The 25,521-nt window shown below is 31.1% G+C and overlaps 1 protein-coding gene across 2 annotated transcripts; it reads left to right on the top strand.

Moving 5' to 3' along the window:
- Positions 1–1,753: 1,753 nt before the first annotated feature.
- LOC143067472 (calpain-5-like) lies at positions 1,754–25,043 on the top strand. Of its 2 annotated transcripts, none has more exons than XM_076240770.1 (13): positions 1,754–1,823; positions 7,049–7,223; positions 7,952–8,083; positions 8,538–8,740; positions 9,115–9,298; positions 9,766–9,956; positions 10,425–10,502; positions 10,907–11,084; positions 13,601–13,723; positions 14,639–14,835; positions 15,546–15,667; positions 18,614–18,750; positions 19,413–25,043. In XM_076240770.1, exons 1-13 carry the CDS (start codon positions 1,816–1,818, stop codon positions 19,608–19,610), a joined length of 1,926 nt encoding a protein of 641 aa, XP_076096885.1. In that variant the 5' UTR covers positions 1,754–1,815; the 3' UTR covers positions 19,611–25,043. The 2 variants fall into 2 exon arrangements, with proteins under 2 accessions (XP_076096885.1, XP_076096886.1); XM_076240771.1 differs by having other exon boundaries at positions 1,756–1,883.
- Positions 25,044–25,521: the final 478 nt, after the last annotated feature.

Genomic DNA, 25,521 nt, shown 5'->3' with positions numbered 1-25,521 from the left:
AGCTGATTTAAGTCATGAAACTGAGAATCTGCGACATCAATAAATATATGATATGAAAAATGTTTTTGGAGCCTGAGGTTCCAAGGGTAGGGACACTCAAATAATTGTGCCTCCTAAGAGTCCGCGAAACTCTCAGGATACACGATTTTGCGTAATATTTTTTCATAACTTCTGGGGGTCTTGAACGGCCGCCAGATCCCTCACCGAATGGCGAATATATTTTGCCTCACTTTTAAAAGAATCTAGTTAAGCCACTGGATACAGTAGAAACGAATTCTATAGTAATCAAACTTCGAATGCTTTGGAAGAGAAACTGAAAGACTATAAGGTGATTTTTTTATGACTGAATTTAAATATAGTGACAGACTAGTTAGTGACAGCGCAGTATTATACTAAAGTAACTTTGTGTTCAATGCCCGTGCAAGGTTAATCCATTTTCCTTTATTTTCTATTATAAAGGATCAGAACACGACTTAATACAAGTTTACTCCTTCAATGTTATATGTTATATTGCAATACATTGTTGTTGTTTTTTTCAAATGATTTGATACCGGGAGATTGGTGATCTCAGCTATCTAGTTTTATCTGTGATTTTGTATTGTTTAATAAAAAGTGCATGCAATTCACTGTAATCTTTGATTGGATTCTAATTGCCAACTGATTATATAAGTTAATTCAATTAAATGTAGTTGATGTCTCAGGTGTGAAAACTTAAATGACATGATTATTGGCTTGATTGGTGATTACGATAGGTGTCAAAATTAGATAGTAATCTATAATTAAATAATAAATATTTTAAATATCAGGTCTTCTAGTGTGCTGGTCAACATTATGGGCTCAATTTTTTTTATTATAAAGTGTATATTTATAAAGCTCACAGATTCCTTAATTTAATGGATAGATATTTAACATATGTGTCGATCAGTACAATATATATTTAAAGCATATATCGGCAAATGCGAATTCCGTCCGGTCAACTTTATTTGCTCAAAAATATTTTTTTTTACTATAAATCTAATATTTTCGTATAACATATTTATAAATCTCCAAAATTTCTTAATTTCATGGACAAATATGGTAAAATAAAAGAGATATTAACATTTGTGTCGATTATTTCAATATATTTAAAGCATATATATCGGCGAATGTGAATTCCGTCCGGTCAACTTTTTTTGAAGAAATACATTTTTATGTACTATAAAGTTTATATTTTTATATCAAGTATTTATTGATCTCGTAGATTGCTTAGTTTCGTGTAAAAATATTGTAAAACAAATAAGATATTAACACTTTTTTTGATCAGTTCAATATAATTCACGCGTACATCGGCGAATGTGAATACCGTCCGGTCAAATTTTTATGGAGAAAAACATTTTTTTTTTACTTTAAAGGTTATATTTTCGTATCCAATATTTATTATTCTCACAGATTCCTGAATTATTTTGACAAATATTGTAAAACAAAAGAGATATTAACACGTGTTGCCGACCAGTTGAATATATGTATAGCGTATAACGGCGATTGTGAATACCGTCCGGTCAACTTTATTTGCTCAAAAATAGTTTTTTTCACTTATTTTCTTTGATTTTTATAAAATGTATTTTAATATCTTTAATGTCTACAAATATTAAACAAATCTACCGAATAACAAAAAAGTTATGACTATTTATATCTCGTCCGGTCAACCGTCCTGTCACTATCCGGGCAATCGTCCTGTCATTAGTGCTTCCCACACTTTACATATTTTATCAAAATTACTTCCCTTGGTGGCTGAACTATCGCCTGTTGCATGGTTGCATGTAAACAAAAGAATTGATGCGCAGGTTATCATTTAGAATCGGGTCAAATGGTCACTAAAAACAGAGAATAGATTAACACATCACGTAATACTAATTTACTATTTGTTTTGAAAAGGAAAAATTAATGCAAGCACTTGCAATGATCATGCATGCAGCCTGTTTTTCAATAACTAACAGTAAAACTAAAACTATGAACTATGAAATGTTGTAACTACATGTAAGAGTAAGAGCTGGATCCGGATGGTACAAGATCTAAGGCAAATTTTGTTCATGAACTCTAAAGAAGGCCCCTTTCTCACATAGTTGTTTTCTTACTTTTTGTTTGCAGACCTGCATGACAACTAACATCATGAACATTGACTTATCTGATTTGGCAGTGTATGTATGTATGTTCTGTATCTCCCTCCTTTAGTAGAAGCACCACCATGGGTTATGGTGTAAAAAGGAAGACATTTAACACACTGTATCGATACAGATTTAATGTGAGCATTTGCCTATCCAGTTTCCCAGCCTGGCCGTGACAGGTCTTACTACCAGAAAGTTAACCTTCCCCAAAACAATAAGTACAATGTAATAAAGCATACGAACACTTCCACTCACCTGACTCGCTCATCCTCAAAAATATAAAAAATGCATAATATGAAAAAACATTATATACAAAATAAAGGATAAGGTCACCTCGGATGCCGCACAAATGCCTAGACAACGAACGGGAAACCGGAGAGGACATACTTGGAATCCAAACCGATACCGCTAAATGCCCAGCTGTATTCCTGGTAGAGGAAAGACGAAAATCCTATGATAACCCCTGTGAGATGATAATGAATAATTCATGAATATGCATGAACATTTCATGAACTGTTCATGAACAGATTTCATGAACAGTTCATCATATCTTCATGAACATTTGATGAGCAATTCATGAACTGAAAATCGACAGTAATGTTCATGAACTTTAATGTTCATGAACAATTCATGAACAAGAAAGGTTCATGAGCATTTAAATGTTCATGAACAACAATGATCATGAACCCTTTCTTGTTCATGAATTGTTCATGAACTTTGTTCATAAATTGTTCATGAACATTGAAGTTCATGAACACTTAAATGTTCATGAACCTTTCTTGTTCATGAATTGTTCCAGTAGATTCCACTGGAATTATCACTGGTAAATCCACAAACTGATTAACTAATATAAAAATTATGTGTGATATATAAACTTCTCTTCCTTTCTGTAATTCAAAACTTGCTGTCTCTGTATTTCCAACAATAATTGCTGAATAAAGGTATTAAAATGGAGTCTGCATAAAATCTGTTTCATATCATTGCTGGCAGCTCATATTTAATCCCCTAAAAGTACAAAAATATCCACAAAGAATCAATTGTTCAAGAGGTAATGATTGTATGAAGCAATACATTCAATAGAAACAGCATTATGCATCTTAAATTGCATTGGAAGTTTAAGTTAAACTCAAATTTAGTACCCCCCCCCCCCCCCTCTTTATCCCTTGAAGATGAAACTGGCGACTTAAATTATTATTAACGTTTCACCAATTTAATTTACGATGAATATTATTCACACAATTTAATTTCTACATATCAGATTATCATATATACCCATGTACCATTTACATGTCAGATTACGATATGTCTGTTATGAATGTGACAACAATATATCAATTTATCATTCTTCATTAATTTATTGTCTGCCTAAACTTTCTGATGTTTTGCTCAGATTAAAATCCTAAATGTTTTATATTGCCTCAACAAATTGTATTTCATAATCATTATATGTTAAATCAAATACTTATCTGAAAACATCTGCGTTTGGATTCTCCATTTTTGTTATCCAGCGTAATCATATGACGTCATATTTGCAAGTGCGTTTAAGTCAAGGTGTCAATCTCGTCCCATATAATATCGGCCCGAAGTTGATTCGTCCCTGTTATGGTATTTCAGTGAACTTCTCAAAATCGGTCGACCGTTGGACTACGGAAACAGCCGATTTGCGGGGTTTGCCGGTTTGTAGAAATTTAAAATCACAAGAGTTACTTCCCCTTAATATGGGTGTTTGAAAATGTTTTGAAAATGTATTTCACTTTCATTAAAATATACGTTTTCCTTTTAAAATTTTAGTTTTGTATATAATATCTATCTTAAAATACAGCTACAACTTCTATTTCATCTTATTTTATTTTTTTATTTTGCAGGAATAAAAAAATAAAAACACCATACATTTATGATATTTCACGAATAATTATGTAAAATGTTCTACTCTGAACGGTCGAAACGGTACCTATGATACTCATTTATACGTGTGATGTAAGTTATAAATGTTACACCTAGTGATTCATCAAAACTTCATGAACATTCATAAATACTTTTAATGAACATTTCATGAATTTTTATGAGCAGCTAGTGATTCATCAAAACTTCATGAACATTCATAAAATACTTTTAATGAACAGTTCATGAATTAGATTCATGAACCTTCATTTATGAATTATTTATGAATTTTCATGTACCATTCATGAACATTCACGAACCATTCATGATAGTTCATGAAGTCATGAATTTCTTCTCGCCGGGGAAAGGATCTAAAAGAAACATTTTTTTCTCTAACAACTGGAAACAAACTTCCTTTTCCAAAAAGATCCATTTGAGGATTGTTTAATCCCGATATCAGGATCGTGAAACAAGTCAAAATATACCCGAACATTTATTGGTTACCAATCTTGAAGTTTTTCTGGTCAATTTCGATTATCTATAATTTTACCTGTAGACATGCATATTTATGAGAGGTTAAGATCCTACGCTAACCAATGGTCGCAACAGGTGTCATAAATTGTTGCTTCGTGTAATCAAAATACCTGATGGGTCATATAAACAATCCTCAAATGGATCTTTTTGGAAAAGGAAGTTTGTTTCCAGTTGTTGGAGAAAAAAATGTTTCTTTTTGACCCTGAGAAAAAAAAATGTTTGTTTCACCCTCAGCTACCACTATACGTAATGCTTAAATTGAAAGAAGAAAAAATGTTTTTGACTTGTTGCCCAAAAATAGATTGTTCTTCGCTGAAAAAAAAAGTTTGTCTGGAAAAAAAATCTACCCCTTAGAAAATCAAATGGTTGCTGCCTAACTTTAGGACATTTTGGTTTATGTCATTTGAGTCATGGTGCAAAGATAGAAGGTCTTTGGAGGGTGAAAAGGGGGTCTTCAATTTATTCATTATTTCTATATTCTTAAGTATTAATTTTGTCAATTAATCAACACAATAAAAGAATCATGCAAATAAAAAAAATCAAGGCTTATAACTATAAGCTCATCATCAGTATAACAAAAGAAGAAAGAGGACGTATGAGACTATTTCAAGAGTAAAAAACAGTGCACACAAAATCGCTGCAAAATTTGTAACCCTTAAAATCTGGTCGCGCACTAAATCCCTCATGGAGATTTTCAAAAGTTCTAAACAAGTATGTAAACCAGTTCAGGGAAAAAGATGACACACTTTACTCCAAAACATATACATTTTTGTACATGTAAATGAACCTAATTTTGAAAAAAAAAACCACAAAAAACTAGCAAAGGTTGAGGATTCCTGACTTTATAATACAAGATTTGGGCTATTAATATGTGTAGACCAAAAGGTTTATACACTTTATCGCTTTTTGTCCGTCATAACTGGACAACACAATGATTCCAGTTAAATTTGCAGGTCATAATAGAAAACATCTGTTGCCACAATGTAAAAGTGTATGAAGTCAATAGTTTTAAGAGTTGCAGATTCTCGGGTCAAGCGGCACAGATTTCCAAATAGTGATAATGTCTATTATAACCCTTTTGTATTGTCACAGAATAGAAGTTCCTTCATAATATAAGTACCAATAGGAGAAAGCATTCTGGAATAAATATAAAAGTATATGTCCCTTACAGAATAAATGGTATGTAGAATAATTGTTCCAACAGGAACAGATGGTATGACATTGTTTACATTGTACATGTATATCAAAGTATATGGTGAAACATCAGCTGTTATGCAGGACAAATATATATACAACTCGTCTAAACATCAACCCAACAATGTTAGATCTGTAAATTTGCTTTTGCAAATTTTTGGTTCTTCCCTCGCCGGGATTCGAACCCATGCTACTGTGATATCGTGACACCAAATCGCCTGCACTGCAGCCGTCCCGCTAGACCACACGACCACCTGGGCTCTCAAAAAAGAGCTTTCGCTGGCCGTGTGTTACCTTTCCTCGTCAGTTTTGATCTAGCGGCGTACTACAGTACATGATATATAAGGCATGAAGATGTTATTGTTACAGATCAGCTAAATTATCTATAGTAAAGGATCCTACTAATTAATGTGATATACAGTCACAGAAAATAATTATATTTATAAGTTCTTCTGAGTCGTCACTGACTCAGACGTCGTTAGGTTGATTTTCTAGGCACTTTATACATATTCTAAGGCCTCGTTGACGTATTTCTTAATCATAAGAAATTTGATGGACAAGGTATAATTTGCAGTTGTCACTTCACATAGGCAGACATACATGTATGTTTATAAATATATAATTTGACAGAATGATTAGCCCAATCTGAATAATAATCGAGGGACTTAATATATTGCCTTTCAACAATTTCACCTGTTCATAACTACTACATTAATGTACATGATGTGCTGTTTATTTAATTGAGGACTGATCGAGTTCTGAAAATTAAATAATAAAAGTTTTGCTCAAAGTTACTAAAAAATAAAGGAATATTCTTTGATTGATAATCTGTTTTCCTTGTACCCCTGATTTTTGGTCCTATTATACATGTTATATCTGTTTAATAGGATCATTTTTAGAGGTATTAATAATTGAGCACATGTATATAAATTTGTAAATAATTTATACACAAATGTTCAATTACATGTAACTTTAAATCAATAAAACAAATATATATATATATGTCATATGTAATAATTAATTGTTATTGAAAACTATATGCTTGGTACATGTATATATCATGTATCATGCTTGTATGAGTAAAGTTTTCACATTAGAAGTGACTTTTCCCAGTGAGTAATGGATGTTCAGTTTATTAAAGGAGTTTGTAATGAAACTTATTAACTATACATTTATGTACAAGATGCAGATAATTGTATAGCCACATTTCAAATCAATTGATCATGTTGTTGTCTTGTTGATTGGAAAATAGTTTGTGCATCTAGATTTACTATATATTTTCTCCTATTTTTTAGCATGGTGTTGGGTTTGTTTGATTCTGCAGTTCCATATAAAGACCAGCATTATAACAAACTTAAAAAGCAATGCATTAGTAAAGGAGAATTGTTTGTTGATCCAGTATTCCCCCCTGACAGTAAATCATTGTTCTACAGCAAAGTTGAAAAGGATATAGTGTGGAAAAGACCAGGTGTAAGTATAAAGAAAAAGAAATCATTTGAATAATTTGGAATTTGTTTGACTAATGCCAAAGAAAGTGATGAGTGGTGCTTCATTCATATTAAGTATTATCTGTAACCAATCTTATATGTATCTTAATCCTTTTTTATTAACATTATGACATGTATGATTGAACCTTGTAAACCAGTCAAAAACAAACGGTTTTATCAACCTGAGTCTTAAGCAAATGGCCTTGTTCTTAGCCCTGTTCACACTTAAACTTTAACGACTTACTGGTTGAAGCAACTATATTTGTATCTGGTGTGTTTTCTTTAGTCAGTTATTATTGCATGAGTTGACATCAGTCCTGACAACAATGAGAAAATGTTGCACCTGGGGTGGGCCTCAGCTGTCCCCTTTATAATAATGTTCACTTGTTAGGCAAAATGTATATATCCCACACTGAACTCCAAAACATACAAATGAAGCAAAATTAATAAGTACACAAGACTTACAAAGGCTTAAGGACAGGCCCTAAAATAGGAGGATGATGTTTATAAAGCATATTTTGTGAGATCGCAACCCCCTCTTTTTCCATAGAACTGTGTTCATGAACAGATAAAAAGAATTGTTTACTATTTGTTTATTTGTATACTTAAGTGTTAAAGTTTTCTTATTACAAATGTTATAAATTAATCTTTTTTTGCTGTAACATACAAATATAGATTTAAATTTATATTTTCTTTCATGGTATTTTTCAGGAAATTTCCCATGATCCCAAATTTTTTGTGGAAGGAGCCAGTTTTGATGATTTTTCACAAGGAAGTCTGGGTAATTGCTGGTTTGTTGCAGCTTGTGCTTGTCTTACAGCTGATAGAAAACTTTTAACAAAGGTAAGCTTTTGTTTTATATATAGACAGGGTATTTATTTTGATATTAAGTTTAGAACTTAGGAAAATAAAGGCTAAGCTATTTGAGCATGCAGTTACAAATTCTAGTATTTCTCACTGATAGAATATAAGGAATAGCCCTGAATATTATTTTAGACCTTTGGACATTTAAAACATTAAGTATTATCATAAATATTTAGTCCAAAACTTTTTCACTGTGATGTATATACATATCAGGGCCTTATATAGCCAACTACATGTATACTGTATGGGTTTTTATACCCCCTTTAAGGAACATAATATGGTATACCTACTTCACCAATTTTCATGAAATGCTCATGAAGCAGCACTGTATTCTAATTGTTGAAGGCTGTACAGTTTCATCCACATCATTAAAAATAGTTGTCTCATTGTCAATCACCACACCTCCTTATTTTTATATACACATATGTTGTAGGTAGTTCCAGACATAGATAAACAAGAGTGGTCAGAAGACAACAAATATAGTGGTATATTTCACTTTAGATTTTGGAGATGTGGGACCTGGACAGATGTTGTTATAGATGATTACTTACCAACAAAAGGAGGTCGTCTTATCTTTGTACAGTCTAAAGCAAGAAATGAATTCTGGTCAGCTCTGCTTGAAAAAGCTTATGCAAAGTATGTTTCAAATTTTTTATCAGATTTTGTTAGGTTACCAATATCTGCTGGATTTTAGCTAAAGTTTAAGTTCATTTTTGCAGTACATTGATTCAAGTTTAAAATCATATCAATTAACATTGCACAAAATTATAAGTGACAAATTTATATAGGAAACAGTCAACATTAGATTTTTAAAACATGGTCAACATTTTTAATACCAGAGGAAATGAGAAAAAAGTAGTTTGAGTTTGACTTTGTGGATGTATATTGATCATCAATACATCACTTGCCCCTTATTGTTTGTTTTAGTCTGACTTAGTGTTATTTTTGCTTTATATCTTAGAATGTTTCACATAGAATAACATGAAATAAAATCTTAATTTATTTTGAAGGTTATTTGGAAACTATGAGTCCCTGGTGGCAGGACGACCAAGAGATGCTTTAGTTGATATAACAGGAGGTGTTGGAGAACTTCTAAGTTTAGATACCTATAAAACTGAAGCACAGAAATTGGAATTGTTTGATATTTTACATGAATCTGTAGAACAGAGATCTCTAATGAGTGCCTCCATTGCTGTAAGTGGTCAGGCAATCATAATGAAAATTCAGATTCTCTGTCCAAGCTTTGATCATAAAGATCTGAAAAAGCTCTGTGCTATACTGTTTTAAACACCTCTTTTGATTCTCTGGTTTTGTCAAGGGATACACATTTCAAAAAGTTTGAAGGCTGGAAATTCATTGGCTTGTGTAATGAAATTGAAATGTAGTGTTTTCACATCCTTGTAAGCAAAGCTTGGATAGACAATTTTATTTTTATTTTTTGATGATAATGTTTTATAGTGAGTGATTTTTTGAAGTTTTTGGTAATTGAAAATTGGTAATGTGTATCTTTATTATCAATTTTAGTCAGTACATATTCTTATATGCAGATTGATCTGAAACTAAATTGCCAGTTTTTTATTTATACAGCATAAAAAACTAATTTTGAAAGATACATTTTAGCAATATTGAGTTATTAAAATCCTACATTAATTTATTGACAGGCATCAGCCAATGAAATGGAAGCAGAGTTAGATGTAGGTTTAGTGAAGGGACATGCTTACAGTGTAACGGCTGTCAGGGACATAAAACTAGGAACAGGACTCTTCTCTGTCTTCAATGCAGAAAGAATACATATGGTGCGATGTAGAAATCCTTGGGGTGGCACAGAGTGGAAGGGAGCTTGGAGTGATGGGTACTTTTTATTCATATTTTTTTCCTCATTAATAATAATATTTATTTCTCAGCATTTACACCATGATATTTTTTGTGTATTCAAAATGACAGCTTTCAATAATTTTGTTAGGTGTTTTAAGAATTCATTTTTTTTTAAGGATAAAGCATGAAAAATGCAGGATATCCAATTAGTCAATTACATTTAATGACTTCATATGAAGCGTATATATAACATTTGTAAAAAATATAACAATTTAATTCAATGTTTTATTAAAGAACTGATTAACACTAGTTTTTATGTTATAAGAAAATGTTTTAATGTTAATCTAGGCTGGTAAGCATTTTCCCTAACAAAATAGTTCTTCATTGCATCTATGTCAGTTTTGTCAGCCTTTGACTTTCTTTAAACATTGTAAATAATTTATTGAACTAAAGAGTTTTGTTCACAGCAAAGGTTGTCAGATGTTTTTGCTTTATAATTTTACAGGTCAGCAGAGTGGAAAAAGGTCAGTTCTGGACAGAAAAAAGATATTGGACTAACAGTAGAAGACAATGGTGAATTTTGGTAATCATGTATAAAATTATTATGGAAGCATTCAAAATTGCATTATTGTTAAATATATATATAAAGTGGGAATATATAAGTGCATCTAAATGTAGAAGAATTATAATACATGCACTAAACTATCCAAGACTGAATGTCAAAAATTCTTTCAGAAAAATGGATAAGGAAGCAATCCATTCAACAAGTACAAAATATTTATAATACATCTAACTCTGTACAAACATAGGAAAACAGGAGAAAAATAGGTACTATACCATCAGATGTTTGATATGGCACCAAACCCCTTTATCTTATTTAAACAAATTTACAGAACAGTCATTAACATAAGAACTAAAACAGTTTAATATAATTCACTAAGTATCACTTAATTATTTCAATCAATTAATTGGTTATTAACATTGCAGGATGTCATACGAAGATTTTGTGAAGTATTTTAACCATGTGGATATTTGCCATGTAATGAACACCTCTTTCTTCTCTCTGTCAAAGACGTGGTCAGAAGCAGTAGGTGTTGGTCAGTGGAAAAAGCCAGATAGATGTGGTGGATCAGCAAGTTCTCCAAACTTTCTTAAAAATCCTCAGGTAGATATGATTTTAATTCTCTAGAAACATATTGTGTTAACTTCATAGGCATATTTAAACTGTTTGGTATTCAGAATGATGTTTATTTTCATATATTTTGTCTCTAAATAACCCTAGTCTGTCTCCAAAATCCTTTTAAAATCGTGCAACAGTCACTTTTAGATTTACATGACATCAAATGTTTTGAATTTTGATGCAATATTTATATAGGGCACTTGCATGTGGTTTTAAGTAAGGGCAGATAATTTGCATAAAAGTGTAAATACATCTGTATCGTTATCTCTTTGAAAATTCATTTTGACAGAAGTGTTTTCAACTGGATTTTGTTTATATTCAGTAATGAATAAAAAGCCCAGCTGTTTACCTTCATTTGAGATTTTTTGTCTTCTTTAAGGACCACAAATTTGAGTAAAAATTTTGATTGGAAAATAAAAAGCAGAAATTTTCATAGAGGATTTGATTTTTTTTTAGTGAATAGATAATATTCAACAAAATGTTATTCTTAGGCCACACCAATTTAATTTCTTGTTCTACGGATTTTTGGACTCCAAAAATTGGGGCGAGCGAGCGATTTAAAAATTTTAATAAAAAAATATTTATTTTGCAAATTTTTGAGGCGAAGCTTCAAAAGTAAAGGCGAGCGATTATATTTTTTTTTTGTAAACATAAAATAGTAGGTTTTGACAATATTAAAACTTGATTTATCACTTGTACTTTGACATTTTTTTAATTTATGAAGTATTTTTCCCTGTTCACCAAATAAATAATTGAATAATTAGATTTGGTAGATGTATGTGTGCCAATTAATGAGACAATTCTCCATCCAAGTCATAATCAGGTTGGGAACAACCCCTCAATTTTACAAATATCCTTTTTATGAGGGGTCAATATAAGTTACAGTATATTTTTTGTAAATAAAACTTTTTAGTACAAAAGAGCTCATATTTTCCCAAAGAACTATATATCTATCTGGTATTAAATGGTCAAAACATGCCCAAGAATTTTGTAATATTCCTGGACTTAGGCCATGTTAACACATTTACTTTAATATTATTCAAAATAAATAATATCATAAATAATTCTCTTTAAGAATATAGTAATGTTGTTTAAAATTATTTAAATATGATGTATTTCTCCTCTCTTTTAGTTAATTTTTTTAAGTTCTTCAAAGGATTTGTATAGTACTTAACACTTTGCAAATCCTTGGTATTTCTTCAAGTTTCTTTTTTACTACAGTAAAATGACCCCATATGTGCCCTTCTGAGGGATAATAGCAAATACAGGTCATAGAACGTACAGCAGAGCTTTGACCCAGACCAAACAGCAAGCTATAAGGGACCCCAAAATTATAAGTGTACACAATTTGAACAGGAAAACCAACGATCTAATTTATATATATATATATGCAAACGGGAAAATACCAAATAATATTTATGAACATCAACGAACGATATCTAACTGCTGAACAACAGGCCCCTGAATCAATCAGGACAGGTGCACAAATATGCAGGGGGGTATGGATAGTTTTGTATCGCCAGCATATTGCAGTTGAAGGCATTTCTTTCCGAAGTTCTTTGAAGTTTATTTCTAACAACGAACATATTTTGATAGGGAATCTAAGTAAGGGGAAGGAAACCAATGTTTTGTTCTGTACAGGTATTTTCTTCTGTTTTCTATTGATATCGGAGCACTCCCATTTGGGATAAATGGGTTTCATGCTGAATCAAATATTATCACAGACATTGACACAGTGTACTTGGGTGCTTATATGTTTAAAATCGTTATAAATACATGTTAGATTGTGATTATAAAAACAAGTGCAAATATCTGTTTATAATATTTACAAAAACAAACGGTGCGGGAAATGGACACGATTACATTTCCGGATGCGGGAAAAGGGAATATAAAAAAATTTAAAAAATTCTGCTTTGAAAAAAATAGGTGCGGGCGGGTCCGTCGAACAAGGAATTAAATTGGTGTGGCCTTAAGAGAATATTGCTCTCACAAACTGGAAACCACAAAAATGTATCCCCATGAAACCAAATTTAAAAACAAAACCATGAAAACTAATGTTTTTACAGTAAAGCGTTTATAGTTAAAACATAATGGAAATAGTTTAATATCTGCCTTAGATGTTCATAAAATAATTATAGTAAATGAAAAAATGCATTGAATAATGGGAACTCATTTAACAATGACATTTAACCTTTCTTCTCTGAGGCCTTCAAAAACTTTTCAAATAGAGAGAAAAAAAATGAAATACATCATACATGCATGGTGCATTCAATAGAAGACAAATGAAATACATTACATTTAAACATTTCCATACGGTACAGTAAGAAAATAGTTAGAATCAACATTTGATCATAAGACGATCTGGTTATAGCATCAAACTTCATCAGTAATAAAATAAAGGAATTGATAAATGTATATGAAGATCTATATATATTTTTATAAACAGAACACAGAAACACAGGCTGAGGTATAATAATTGTGTATCATTATATTGTTTTCAGTATGTGTTTGACATTAAAGGACAGGAAGATGATTTATGGATTTCCCTAGAACAAGAAGATAAAAGTCGATTAGATAAAGATAAAGGAGGCAAAAATGAATCAGTTGGAGCTGTGTTGATTAAGGTAAAATACTATAGATAAGGAACCGTTCATATGAAATTCTATACTACATTCATATTGATATAGGAAGATGTGGTATGAGTGCCAATGAGACAACTCTCAATCCAAATAACAATTTATAAAACTCCAGTGTAGGTCAAGGTACGGCCTTCAACACTGAGCCTTGGCTCGCACTGAACAACAAGCTATAAAGGGACCCAAAATAACTAGTGTAAAACCATTCAAACGGAAAAACCAACGGAATAATCTATATAAAAAAACGAGAAACACAAATAAATTACATAAACTTACGACAACTACTGTACATCAGACTCCTTATTTAAGAATTGAATGCTTCTTTTTGTAACTTCATTGGGGTGTAAAAGCATTGACCGAAGTACATTTTGTATGAAGCGCGGAAGGGCTTCATTCTAAAAATGTGCGCACGGTCAACGCTTTTACAACCCCATGAAGTTACAAAAAGAAGCATTCAATACTTATAATTACATTTTTTAGCTATGATCATGAAAACACGAATTTTATAAAAAAAAATTATTTAATTCACCTGTGCACTTTATTGTGGAATCACGTGTTATCATGAATGATAAGTTTTATTGAGTGATACAATTGCTTAAGGAATAACACGTGATGTGAAGTTGGCCAATCAGAATAAAGTATTATAATGAAACATACATCTAATGTAATTATATATAAATATATTGACCTTTTGAATATTATCTCCCTTTATTATATGAATGATGTCAGTTCATGTAAAATGTTCGTTCTATAAGTATATCATGATCTGGTATAAAAGAATGCAATAATAAAGTTTGGAAAAAAACTTTTAGAAAAAGCTGCTAACAAACAAGAATTTTAGAAAGTATAAGATACAAATATCAGTTGAGTTTTCCATTTTAAAATTGTTTTTATGTTAATTAGGTAGATGAAAACAGAGAGTTCAGAATACATGATATGATGAAGATAGTACATCAGAGTACATATACCTCAGCACGAAGTTTGTTGTCAAGGATACAGATAAAGAAAGGTCGTTACTGTGTTATTCCCTCTACATTTGATGAGGGGAGTGAGTCCCATTACGCATTGAGATTATACTCCAGTGGAAACACAAATTTCAAGTAAGTGGTAGTATCTATAGTAAGTATTGACTAGCTGATTTCAATGTTACATTTCTCACAATTATCATAATTTGGACAAATGAGAGATAGATATAGGAAGATGTGGTATGAGTGCCAGTGAGCATGGTTTTTATGTCCCATTTATGGGCATTATGTTTTTTTGGTCTGTCGTAGTTTTTGATGAAGTTGAAGTCCAATCAACTTGAAACTTAGTACACATGTTCCCTATGATCTTTCTAATTTTTCTGCCAAATTAGATTTTTTTATCTGGTTTTCATGGTCTACTGAACATAGAAAATGATAGAGAGAGTGGGGCTTCTGTGTACTATGGTCATATTCTTATTGCCCTTTAATTCATGAGATTTTTAATGGTGAAAGGCCAAGATTAAAAAGAGTATACCATATGTTCTGATATGTTACAATTACAGGGAAATGCTTGGCTCTGTAGGGCTAATTGTTTCTCATATTAATTTTGTTGACATTTTTTTCAACAATATATTTTTCAGTATATTTTTGAATTGCTAGATCTTTGATGTTAAAGTGAAATCAGTTATCCCTGTGCCGAAATTGTGCGGTTGAATCATATGATTTCCTCATTGATACAATACTTTAATCAAGCACAAGGAAATTATCTCCTTTTAATGATATAGATTTTTTTTTAAATTTCTGTACTGTTCCACATGTAAAGAATTAAATTTTATCTTTTACAGAGAGTTATTATATGAAGAGCCACAATCACCTAAATGTGGATTTATATGTAAGCCAAAGATAGCTGCTACACAGATTACTGTTATTTCTGCAAGGGGATTGAAAGCTGTAGATAAGTTAGGCAGTAAGTTTGTCTTGTGAAATGTCACAGATATATACTATTACTGCATGATATGTATGATCTATACTATATTGAAAAAGATGGTATAAGAGCCATTATCCCCGGCTTAGTATATATCTAGGGTTTTGATTGGTTAACACACGTCATTACAAAACCCATAGCCCCTGGGTGTTGCTAACCCATATACCCGGACGTTGCTAACCATTCTCCCAGGGAACTTCACGCAAGTTTTCCTTAGTTCCATGGTTGTTCCTTGTGAAATATTGAATTCTTTAGATAATCCTTGATGTTTATAATTAAATATTTAATTCATTAACGATTTTGTCCTATTATGCCGATTATTTACACTCATTTTATTAAATGCATCACTTGACTGCCACATTGTCTAGGAATGGGACTACTGACCTAGCTATGCAAATGACCCACGTTAACGTCACACCGTCTATGACGTAACTCTCGCAACATTGAGCGCCAAATTTGACTCAATCTAATTTCTCTGTCTCCGTATTAAAAACATCTTATATTTGGCTACCTGTAGGGTTCTACCGTAAAAAATATGTAAAATTTCCAAATTTCAATCAAACTTTTTTAGATAATGAAAAAAAATGTTGTTTTCACTTTACACTTTGTACCGGAATTTCCATAAAACTCGCTCGATTCGGCCTAAGACCGGGGATAAATTCGTTATCTACGTTCATATCCTTAGATATGGGTATTTTAACACCCTTCAGTACCCTGTACACCCTTTGGCTACGCCTAAGGGTGTACTGGGGTACTTAAGGGTGTTAAAATACCCATATCTATGGATATGAATGTAGATAACTCGTATTATCTGCCTTCTGAATTTGTTAAAATATTAAAGCTTGTCTTGCATCCCAAAATTATGTCAATTTTATTGAATAGGATGATAATCTGAAAACTTTAATTCAGAATAATCAGATGTGATGTCATTATGATGTAATAAATGTTTTTGTCAAAATAAGGTGGATTTAGGCACAGCTTTACCTCAAAATTAGATTTTTACATGAATCAACATATTTTTAAATGACTTCTTATGACAAAAGAACTTTTTAGGGTTAGCTTTGTCAAACACCTCTATAATAGTGATATTGAATTAAGTGTGTATCAGAGGGATCTTTTTTGATAGATTTATCAATGGTTTTTTTTTCTCCAAATATAAGAGTTAAAAAATGGCCTTTCTTAACCCTCTAATTTCTGAGGCTGTATGGTTTTACTGAATTATAGATGAATGAAAAACAATATATTGATTTATGTTTAAGTTGGAGGTGCTCTAAAGCTCTATCTGTTCTGAAAGTGCATATTCCCCAAAATATGCTGTATTTCACCAAAAAATGTGATACATATTTGTCAAATATGACAAATGTTCACGGACATAACTGTATTCATCTTTAATGGATGTCCAATGCATTGTTTTCACTATATTTGTGAGTGTGAAACATTTAACCACTAAAGGACCATGTAGGAGATGCATTTTCCACAATACGTTTTTTCAATATAATTGACTTGTTTATAATTGACTCTCATTTCAATATTTTTGTAACTTTAAAACCACTTTTAAAAATAGTCAACGAAAACAGTGTAAAGAATAATCAGAAACTTAACCTATATACTTAATAACTATCCATGAAGAACACCAACAGAGGGGATTTATTCAGGTCTGAGACAATATTTTACTTACTCATTTTAGTAACTATATATATACAAAGCTACATAGTTTTAAATAGACCTATTTTACAGTGTACATTAACATTTAAAAATCTCATAGCAAAATCAATAACAGGTAGGTGTCTCTTTTTTATTGCTCACTGAAGACAGTGAGTTCTTGAGCTCATAGTAGAATCTTTGTAGCAACTCTTAAGATTACCTGCAAAAATGGGCTTTTCCTTCTTAATATAATTTATCTTGAGAATTTAATATTGTTATTTGTACAACCTACTCAGTAGATTAGGTTTGGTTCAATAGCTCAATGAGAGCTTACGTTGTATTTTTACTTATCTTTGATTTCAGTAAAGCTTATTATACCCCGCTTTAAAAAAGGGGGGGTATACTGTTTTTTATACCCCCGCTTTAAATTATACCCCCGCTTTAAAAAAGGGGGGGTATACTGTTTTACCTCTGTCTGTCAGTCCGTCCGTCCATCAGTCCGTCCGTCCGTCCGTCCGTCCATCAGTCAGTCCATCCCATGAAACTTTCGTCACATTTTTCTCAGGAACTACACATCCACCCTTTCTGTAATTTAGTATCAACATTTATATATGTCAGCCATACCGTGTGATGCGATTTCAGATTCATCACTTGACAACTTCCTGTTTACCGAACACTTGTCTGATTTTACACATGATAGCCAAGTTGAAAATTTTCGTCACATTTTTCTCAGGAACTACAATACAAGGATTTCTGAAATTTGGTTTCAGGATTTATATTAGTCAGCTATACCGTGTGATGCGTTTTCAGATTCTTCACTCGACACCTTCCTGTTTACCGAACACTTGTCTGATTTTACACATGATAGCCAAGTTGAAAATTTTCGTCACATTTTTCTCAGGAACTACAATACAAGGATTTCTGAAATTTGGTTTCAGGATTTATATAAGTCAGCTATACCGTGTGATGCGTTTTCAGATTCATCACTCGACTACTTCCTGTTTACCGAACACTTGTATGATTTTACACATAATAACCAAGTTAAAAATTTTCGTCACATTTTTCTCAGGAACTACAATACAAGGATTTCTGAAATTTGGTTTCAGGATTTTTATAAGTCAGCTATACCGTGTGATGCGTTTTCAGATTCATCACTCGACAACTTCCTGTTTACCGAACACTTGCATATTTTTACACTATTAATATTATCCACTTGCGGCGGGGGTATCATCAGTGAGCAGTAGCTCGCAGTTTCACTTGTTTGATTTGATTTTGATTTTACAGGTTCTGATCCATTCTGTATCATTAAATGTGATGGTTATAAAGAACACACAAATGTAGTCAAGAAAAATACAAGTCCTGATTGGGGAGAGAGATTTACATTTTATCATAAAAAGCCAGATAAAGATATTATTGTAGAGGTACAGTATTTTACACAGACTGAACAAAATATTGATGTACCCTCAATATAATACCAAATAATTCATACCTGTTAGATTTAAGTTTCATAGATTTTTTAAAATTTTTCATGTTAACAGAATTTTTTTTTAGAACAGGACATATAATTACTTATCTGGCATATCTTTTTTTTATTTTTTATTAAAAAATGATTTAAAATATTCAAATAAGTCACATGATATTGATGGTATTATTTATGTCACCATGCTAACACATGAGATTGAGATAAGGTTCAAGAGTTTATACCCTTAACATATTAACCAAACAGTTGAGTAACAAACACAATGTCTTACAGCAAATACACTTCGTAATCATTAAGAAGAGTTCCAGACCTATTTCATCAGGTCATAATTGGTCTACTTAAAAAAATGTTTAAAAGTTAAAACTTAGAACATTTTTTTAGGTAAAACTGAACCAATTAATTAATCAATAACACATTTATTTTAAAGTCTGCATTACCGTTTTCTTTGTTTTTTGGTCTAGTTTTATAAGTTACGTTATCAGTAATATCCAGAAAGAATATGTTTAATCCTATGATAATGATGTTGTTTTAAGCAGGATTTCTTAAATTTTTGAAATTTTCCAATGCACAGTTATATAAACATTTGTCTAATTTATCCTATAGGTATGGGATCACAACATTATAAGAGACACTTTTCTAGGCGTGTGTACAGTATCTATGTCAGCAGAAAAAAGAAACAAATATAAAGAAGATGCAGCATTTGATTTTCCATTGTATGGTAAAGGGAAAGAAGCCAATGTTCAAAAAGATGGAAAGTTAAAGTTAAAGATTTGGCACACAAAAGAAATGGAACTTGTCTAGTCCTTTAACTTTTAGTGAAATTGTTTTGAAGTCATGAATGCATTATCTTTGAAAAACAAAAGAAAGATGACCATGTTTTTAAGAAGTTAAAAGTATATTTATGCTTTTACTTTTGAATATAGATCTGTTTCAAATTATACCTCCAAATAGTTATAGAGATCTCAGTAGATTTTATTTAAATTTTTCACCAGCAATGCTACATGTATAATTTTAGGAATCATACCCGTATAAATAGAATTGCCATTGCACTTTTTTCATCAACAAAATCTACACAAAATCTTACATAATTGGAGTTGCTTACTTGCCTATTCAAACACACATATCATTACTGTGTTTATTTTATGTGGTGTATGTAAAATTTTTATACTTTTATTGTAATATACATTTTAAAAGGTTGTTTTACTTATCTGATCCACATTTTATGTAAACTTAACACATTTTTTTTATACAAATAGCTTTAATATGATAATGTTTCCCTGTTATTGTGGTTACTGCTATTTTATTTTTACAGCTTTGACTTAATTGAAAAGAAGGGTATATGTTGTTGTAAATGTGTATTTATTTATGAGATTGCTTATAGCATGCATGTTATTTCAAATTTTCTTATTTAGCTTATTAGTTTATCAAAATCAATATGCCGTCCATCTACAATATTTACTGTATGAAAACATTATTGATTCGTGTTACTCAGTTTTTAGTTTTCTACGTAGTATTTTGTGAAATGTTTGTCTGCTGGTCTTTTTCTTTTATAGCCATGGCTTGTAAGTTTATTAGGGCCCCGCCTTTAGGTGGGTCGCCCTATAGTGGTCAGTCCGTCCGTCCGTCCGTAACACTTTAACTTTGTGTCCGCTCCATATCTAGAGAATCATTATGATTTCATACTTTATACTTTACATGTTTATTAACCACCACCAGAGGGCGTGTCATGATGTATTGAACTTCCTAGGTCAAAGGTCAAGGTAAAAAAACTTTGGTTTCAGTTGACAACCCTGTGTTCTGTGGTGAAGATCGTGTCCGCTCTATATCTTGAGAACCGTTATGATTTCAAAGTTTATACTTGACATTGTATATGAACCAACACCAGAGGGTGTGTCATAATTTATGAACGACTGCCTAGGGCAAAGTTCAAGGTCAAAAACTTTGGTTTCAGTTGACAACCCCATGTCCGCTCTATATCTTGAGAACCGTTATGATTTCAAAGTTTATACCTGAAATGTATATAAACCAATATCAGAGGGTATGTCATAATTTATGTACAACTTCCTAGGTCCGCTCTATATCTTGAGAACCGTTATCATTTCAAAGTTTATACTTGACATGTTTATAAACCAACACCAAAGGGTGTGTCATAATTTATTTACAACTTCCTAGGTCAAAGGTCAAGATCAAAAACTTTGATTTCAGTTGACAAACCCATGTCCTATGGTAAAGATACAATTTTTTAATGCACATTATTCACAACGGGGCCCACAGAGATGGCTCCCATCTCAATGATATCTAGTTTTCTACTTATCATTTTGAATGACCCTTTTGTATTTTTCACCTCTCTTTTACATGACAAGTTTTTAATCAAATTACTCAATGCACATTATGGTTGTTGAATTGTTTATTTTGATTCTGTTTTTCTTATGTTCTACTTTTCACAATCACAATCCAGTCATATTCCCTTGATTGTGACATCACCAATCATTGAATCAGGAACTGCTTACACTTGGAGCACATTAGTTTTTGGTAGCGTATATGTTCCTCAATTTTTGTTTTCTATGTAGTGTTTTTTCACTATTGCATGTGTTTTGTTTTTTATGGCCATTGTGTTGTCTGTATAACTCCAACTATATATATTTTTTCTGCCCCCTTTATACATTAAGATTGATAGGAAAATAAGGATTTTTTTTATTCCACCCCTTAATATACACTAATTTGTTGAATTTACCTTGTATCTTTGTGCTTCAATGGACAGATACAGGTTTATTGACACCACACAAAGTATTCTGTTCAATTTGTGCTGAAAGTGCAGAGAGGTGTAAGCACTGGCTCCAGTATTTAGGCCTAACCATGACTTCAAAATTAAGAACACCAGAAATTATGTTCCTTTTTTTGTGTTTAATTCAGTGTGTGCAGTGATTTATGTAATTATTGCCTGATCCCTTTCTATTCCATTTAATTTAATCAAAATCGACTATTGTGTTTTGTACAGTAAATGAACTGTTGTTTTGCTTTAATGCCAGTTGTGTTCACATTAAATATCAGAATGACATGAAGCAACTTACTAATGATCTAAATTATTTATTCTAATTATTCTCAAACCGAGAGGTTTCTTAGTTTTTAAAGTTTCATTGCATCAATTGATCCTTCCTGTCCATACACATGTATAGTCCTTGATTCCTTGATAACTACAACAATTATTTCAGATAAACTTATATCTTGTTTTCTATAAATAATGTAGTCTGGGATCTGAACTTGTTTTCGTTTTTGAAGGTCCCTGGTGCTTATTAGAGACTTATTTGTTAATTAGATTGGTGTAGTGTGACATACATAATTACCCTCAATGATAGTTGTGAATGGAAGACTAAATAATATCAATTTGATTGAAATACAAACACTCTGTTCACTATAGACTTGTACAAGAATCTGACAATGCTCCATTTATTCTCTGTTTTAAAGGTTTTTTTTGGATCCTCAGGCTTTTTTTCATTTTAAAACACTCATTTAAAAATTTAGTGTAATAATTATCAGAAAAAGAGGTAGGAGGTAGTCCAAAATAAAGGATTCATATGTGTACTCACATCCTACAATTAAAAGCTTTCCAAAACAATCGTGAAAAAAAATTGTAAAAACGTATTTGATAAACATTCTTGATGTGATTCCTTTATATTGGATATAACTATGAAACTCTTCCATAACCACTCAAGTTGAAGGTTAATAACAGGATAGCTGAATCCTGCAATGGAACGCTTCAAACAATCCAATTTTAAGAGTCTGATATACAAATTCTACATATACCTGGCAGAAACACATCATTTATTTGTTTTCTCCATACACTATTTCTGGGTATTATGTTTTTTTTGTTGTTGAGACCAATTGAGAGCAGGGATGGGTTAGGTATATATGAATTAATGGCTTCATGGAATCGTGTTTACTTTAATGCTTGACCCCTGTTTTCCTGTATGTCAAGGAAATGTCATTAAAGACCATGACTATGCATTATTATCTTTTATCAAATTTCAATTTTATTTGTTTGTACAGAAAAATAATCCAGTAGTTTGTAAACATGTTTTTTTGTTTGTTAAAATGTTGTTTTATATTTGCCTGTGATATTTATATATTGTTTTATATTCTGTTAAACTAAACCAGTTATTTGAGTTTTCTTAGCTTGTATCAATTTTTAAAAGTTTTGTCTTTAATTTGATTTTGAACAGAGTGCCAAGTTAATTAATATATGCAATCGAACACTATTAAAGAGCTTAGTTTTTAAGTACCAGAAATATATACATTGTCTTCTCGGGTGCACTACGTTTGCACGCATTTTGGGATTAAAATGTTTTACGTTTGCACGCAGCTTTTGATTACATTTAAACAGGTAAACTCAGGTAAAAATACAAATAAAAATTAAATCAAATTGTAATTGACTATATATTTTTGTTATTTTCATAATAAATATCAATTATTAGTTTTGAAAATATTTCTTAATTCAAATTATATATTGTTCTGTTGAATTCTAAAACCAATTATAAAGTGATCATTATAAACTCCGTAGTATAGCTTAAGGCATACATGTAACTTCATTGTGAATATTTCAGGATTAAAAGTGTTTCCACTAATAGTGATCGTTTTTTAAAATAAGTTAATAATTTAAGTTAGTTTGTAAAGTTACACAAAGGTACAAACATGGAGTCTCAGCACTTACCAACATGTAAAGTAATGAATTTATCAATACTTTTACCTTTATTTAAGAGTAGCTATGTTTTAACATTTTAACATTTTCATCTGTATATATTTCTAGGATTTAGTGCTTGTGCATAATAAAATGGACTTATCTTGCTCGAGATCCAATGGTCGGGTTGTTCATTCCCCTATTTCCATTCTCAATTTTATGACATATATTATCTGATTTTTTATTTATGGGCAATTGAAATGAAAAGTGTATTCATTTACTAAACTGCAGACATACAATCTGATCTTTTTAAGTTAAATTTATTGTTTTAAGTTTTCCATAGAAGGCCCTAAGAACTAGCACACTATTGTAACACCTGGTTTTGGCTATGGTTTTTTTTTGACTAAATACTACTTTTGCCAGCTGTTCAAAATAAATAAAAGCAAAAACAATGAAAGAAAAGAAACTAAAAAACATCCTGACCTTCTCTTTCACTCCATGAATGATGTTTCAATAAAATCATTATCATGCATTAGACAGTATGTCTTCATTGTGAAACATTAGCAGAAGACATTAGCAATAGATAGATATCATCACTTAATTCTGATGAAAATTATTTTTTTTATTAAAAGAAGGATTACCTAAAAATCTATTTTGTAGTATGTGCAGTTTGCTTCAAAAAAGTTAAAATTTCGAATTGAACATTTTGGTATGTTGCTATTTTAAAAATTTTAATGGTGTGAATAACTATTTGATTAGCTGGCTTTTATGAATGAACATTTTAGTTTTATAAATGCTTAGACATTTATTTAGTCTTAGAGTAACAGTTTTCCAACAAAGAAATGTATTCAAGATGATCATTTTATGCTTAATCTATGAAAGGAAATACTTGTAGATCCAAATTAACCTGTTGATTGCTCAAACTTATTTATATCCATGTTTTAGGACTTAAAGCTTTCTGTGATATTAATAGGCATCTATTTATTGTTTTACATGTATTACACATATTGTATATAGAAGTAACAATTTACTGGTGCAGGTTCCATTCTTTTCAACATAGAATAAGAATATGAGAATATATGTATTATTCCAATCAAGGGCCCTTGATGGGCAGCATGACATGTGCACATAATACAATACATCATGATTTGTAACAGAAAAACATTGTTATTAACTAAAATGAAACATTGAAAAAAAAAAGAAAAGTTCAGACAGATGTTATTATCTTCATTCTTTAAAATCATATACATTTAATTCCAGGCAGGATCAGAACCATAAAATCATTACAATTATCATTGTTATTACATATACATATGAATTTTTAAATAGTCTGTCAGATGTAGTTTACAATGATGCAAGTAGAATGTATGGTGTGAAATATATTTTTCTAATATGGAATAATTGTCCAACCATTTACACAAATTTAGGTATAAAAAGTTTTAAAACATTTTATGTGTGAAAGGTATTACTACATTTTATTAATTTATATTTGTTTTGTGATAGAGTAGTTAACGCTCATATATTTATTGATATAAATAAATTTCTATGTTTACACATAATGGTTGTGTTTTTGTTTAATAATCATTCTTTTGGATGAATTCAAATATTTAATAACAAAACAGAACACTGAATATTTAGTAGATGTCAGTTGTGTAAAGGGTGTATGAGCTGGCTAGGAAATTATATTTAAGGAATAACAGTACTGTAGTTGAAGAGTTGCCACCATCAATTGTAGATTTGACGGTCGCAAATGCAGTTTTACTGGTGACGCGTAGCGGAGACCGTAAAACGGATATTTGCGACCGTCAAATCAAAATTGACGGTGGCAACTCTTCGACTACAGTACTGTTATTCCGATTCTGAGGCATTACAAAAAGAAAAAATACAATAAAACTTGAAAAATTGTCTAAATTTGACAAATATAAAAAAATCTGCGAAACTTCATGAATGCTTATGATACAAAGACGTCATGTCTAAATGTGACGTCATACAAATGAAAACTTACAAACTGGAGGTTATTACGTTACCTGTACGCTT

This window comes from Mytilus galloprovincialis, chromosome 3 (assembly GCF_965363235.1).
Source record: "Mytilus galloprovincialis chromosome 3, xbMytGall1.hap1.1, whole genome shotgun sequence".
In the NCBI taxonomy this organism is placed as follows: domain Eukaryota; kingdom Metazoa; phylum Mollusca; class Bivalvia; order Mytilida; family Mytilidae; genus Mytilus; species Mytilus galloprovincialis.
The sequence above is the reverse complement of the archived record's forward strand: the minus strand, read 5'-3'. Positions and strand labels throughout refer to the sequence as shown.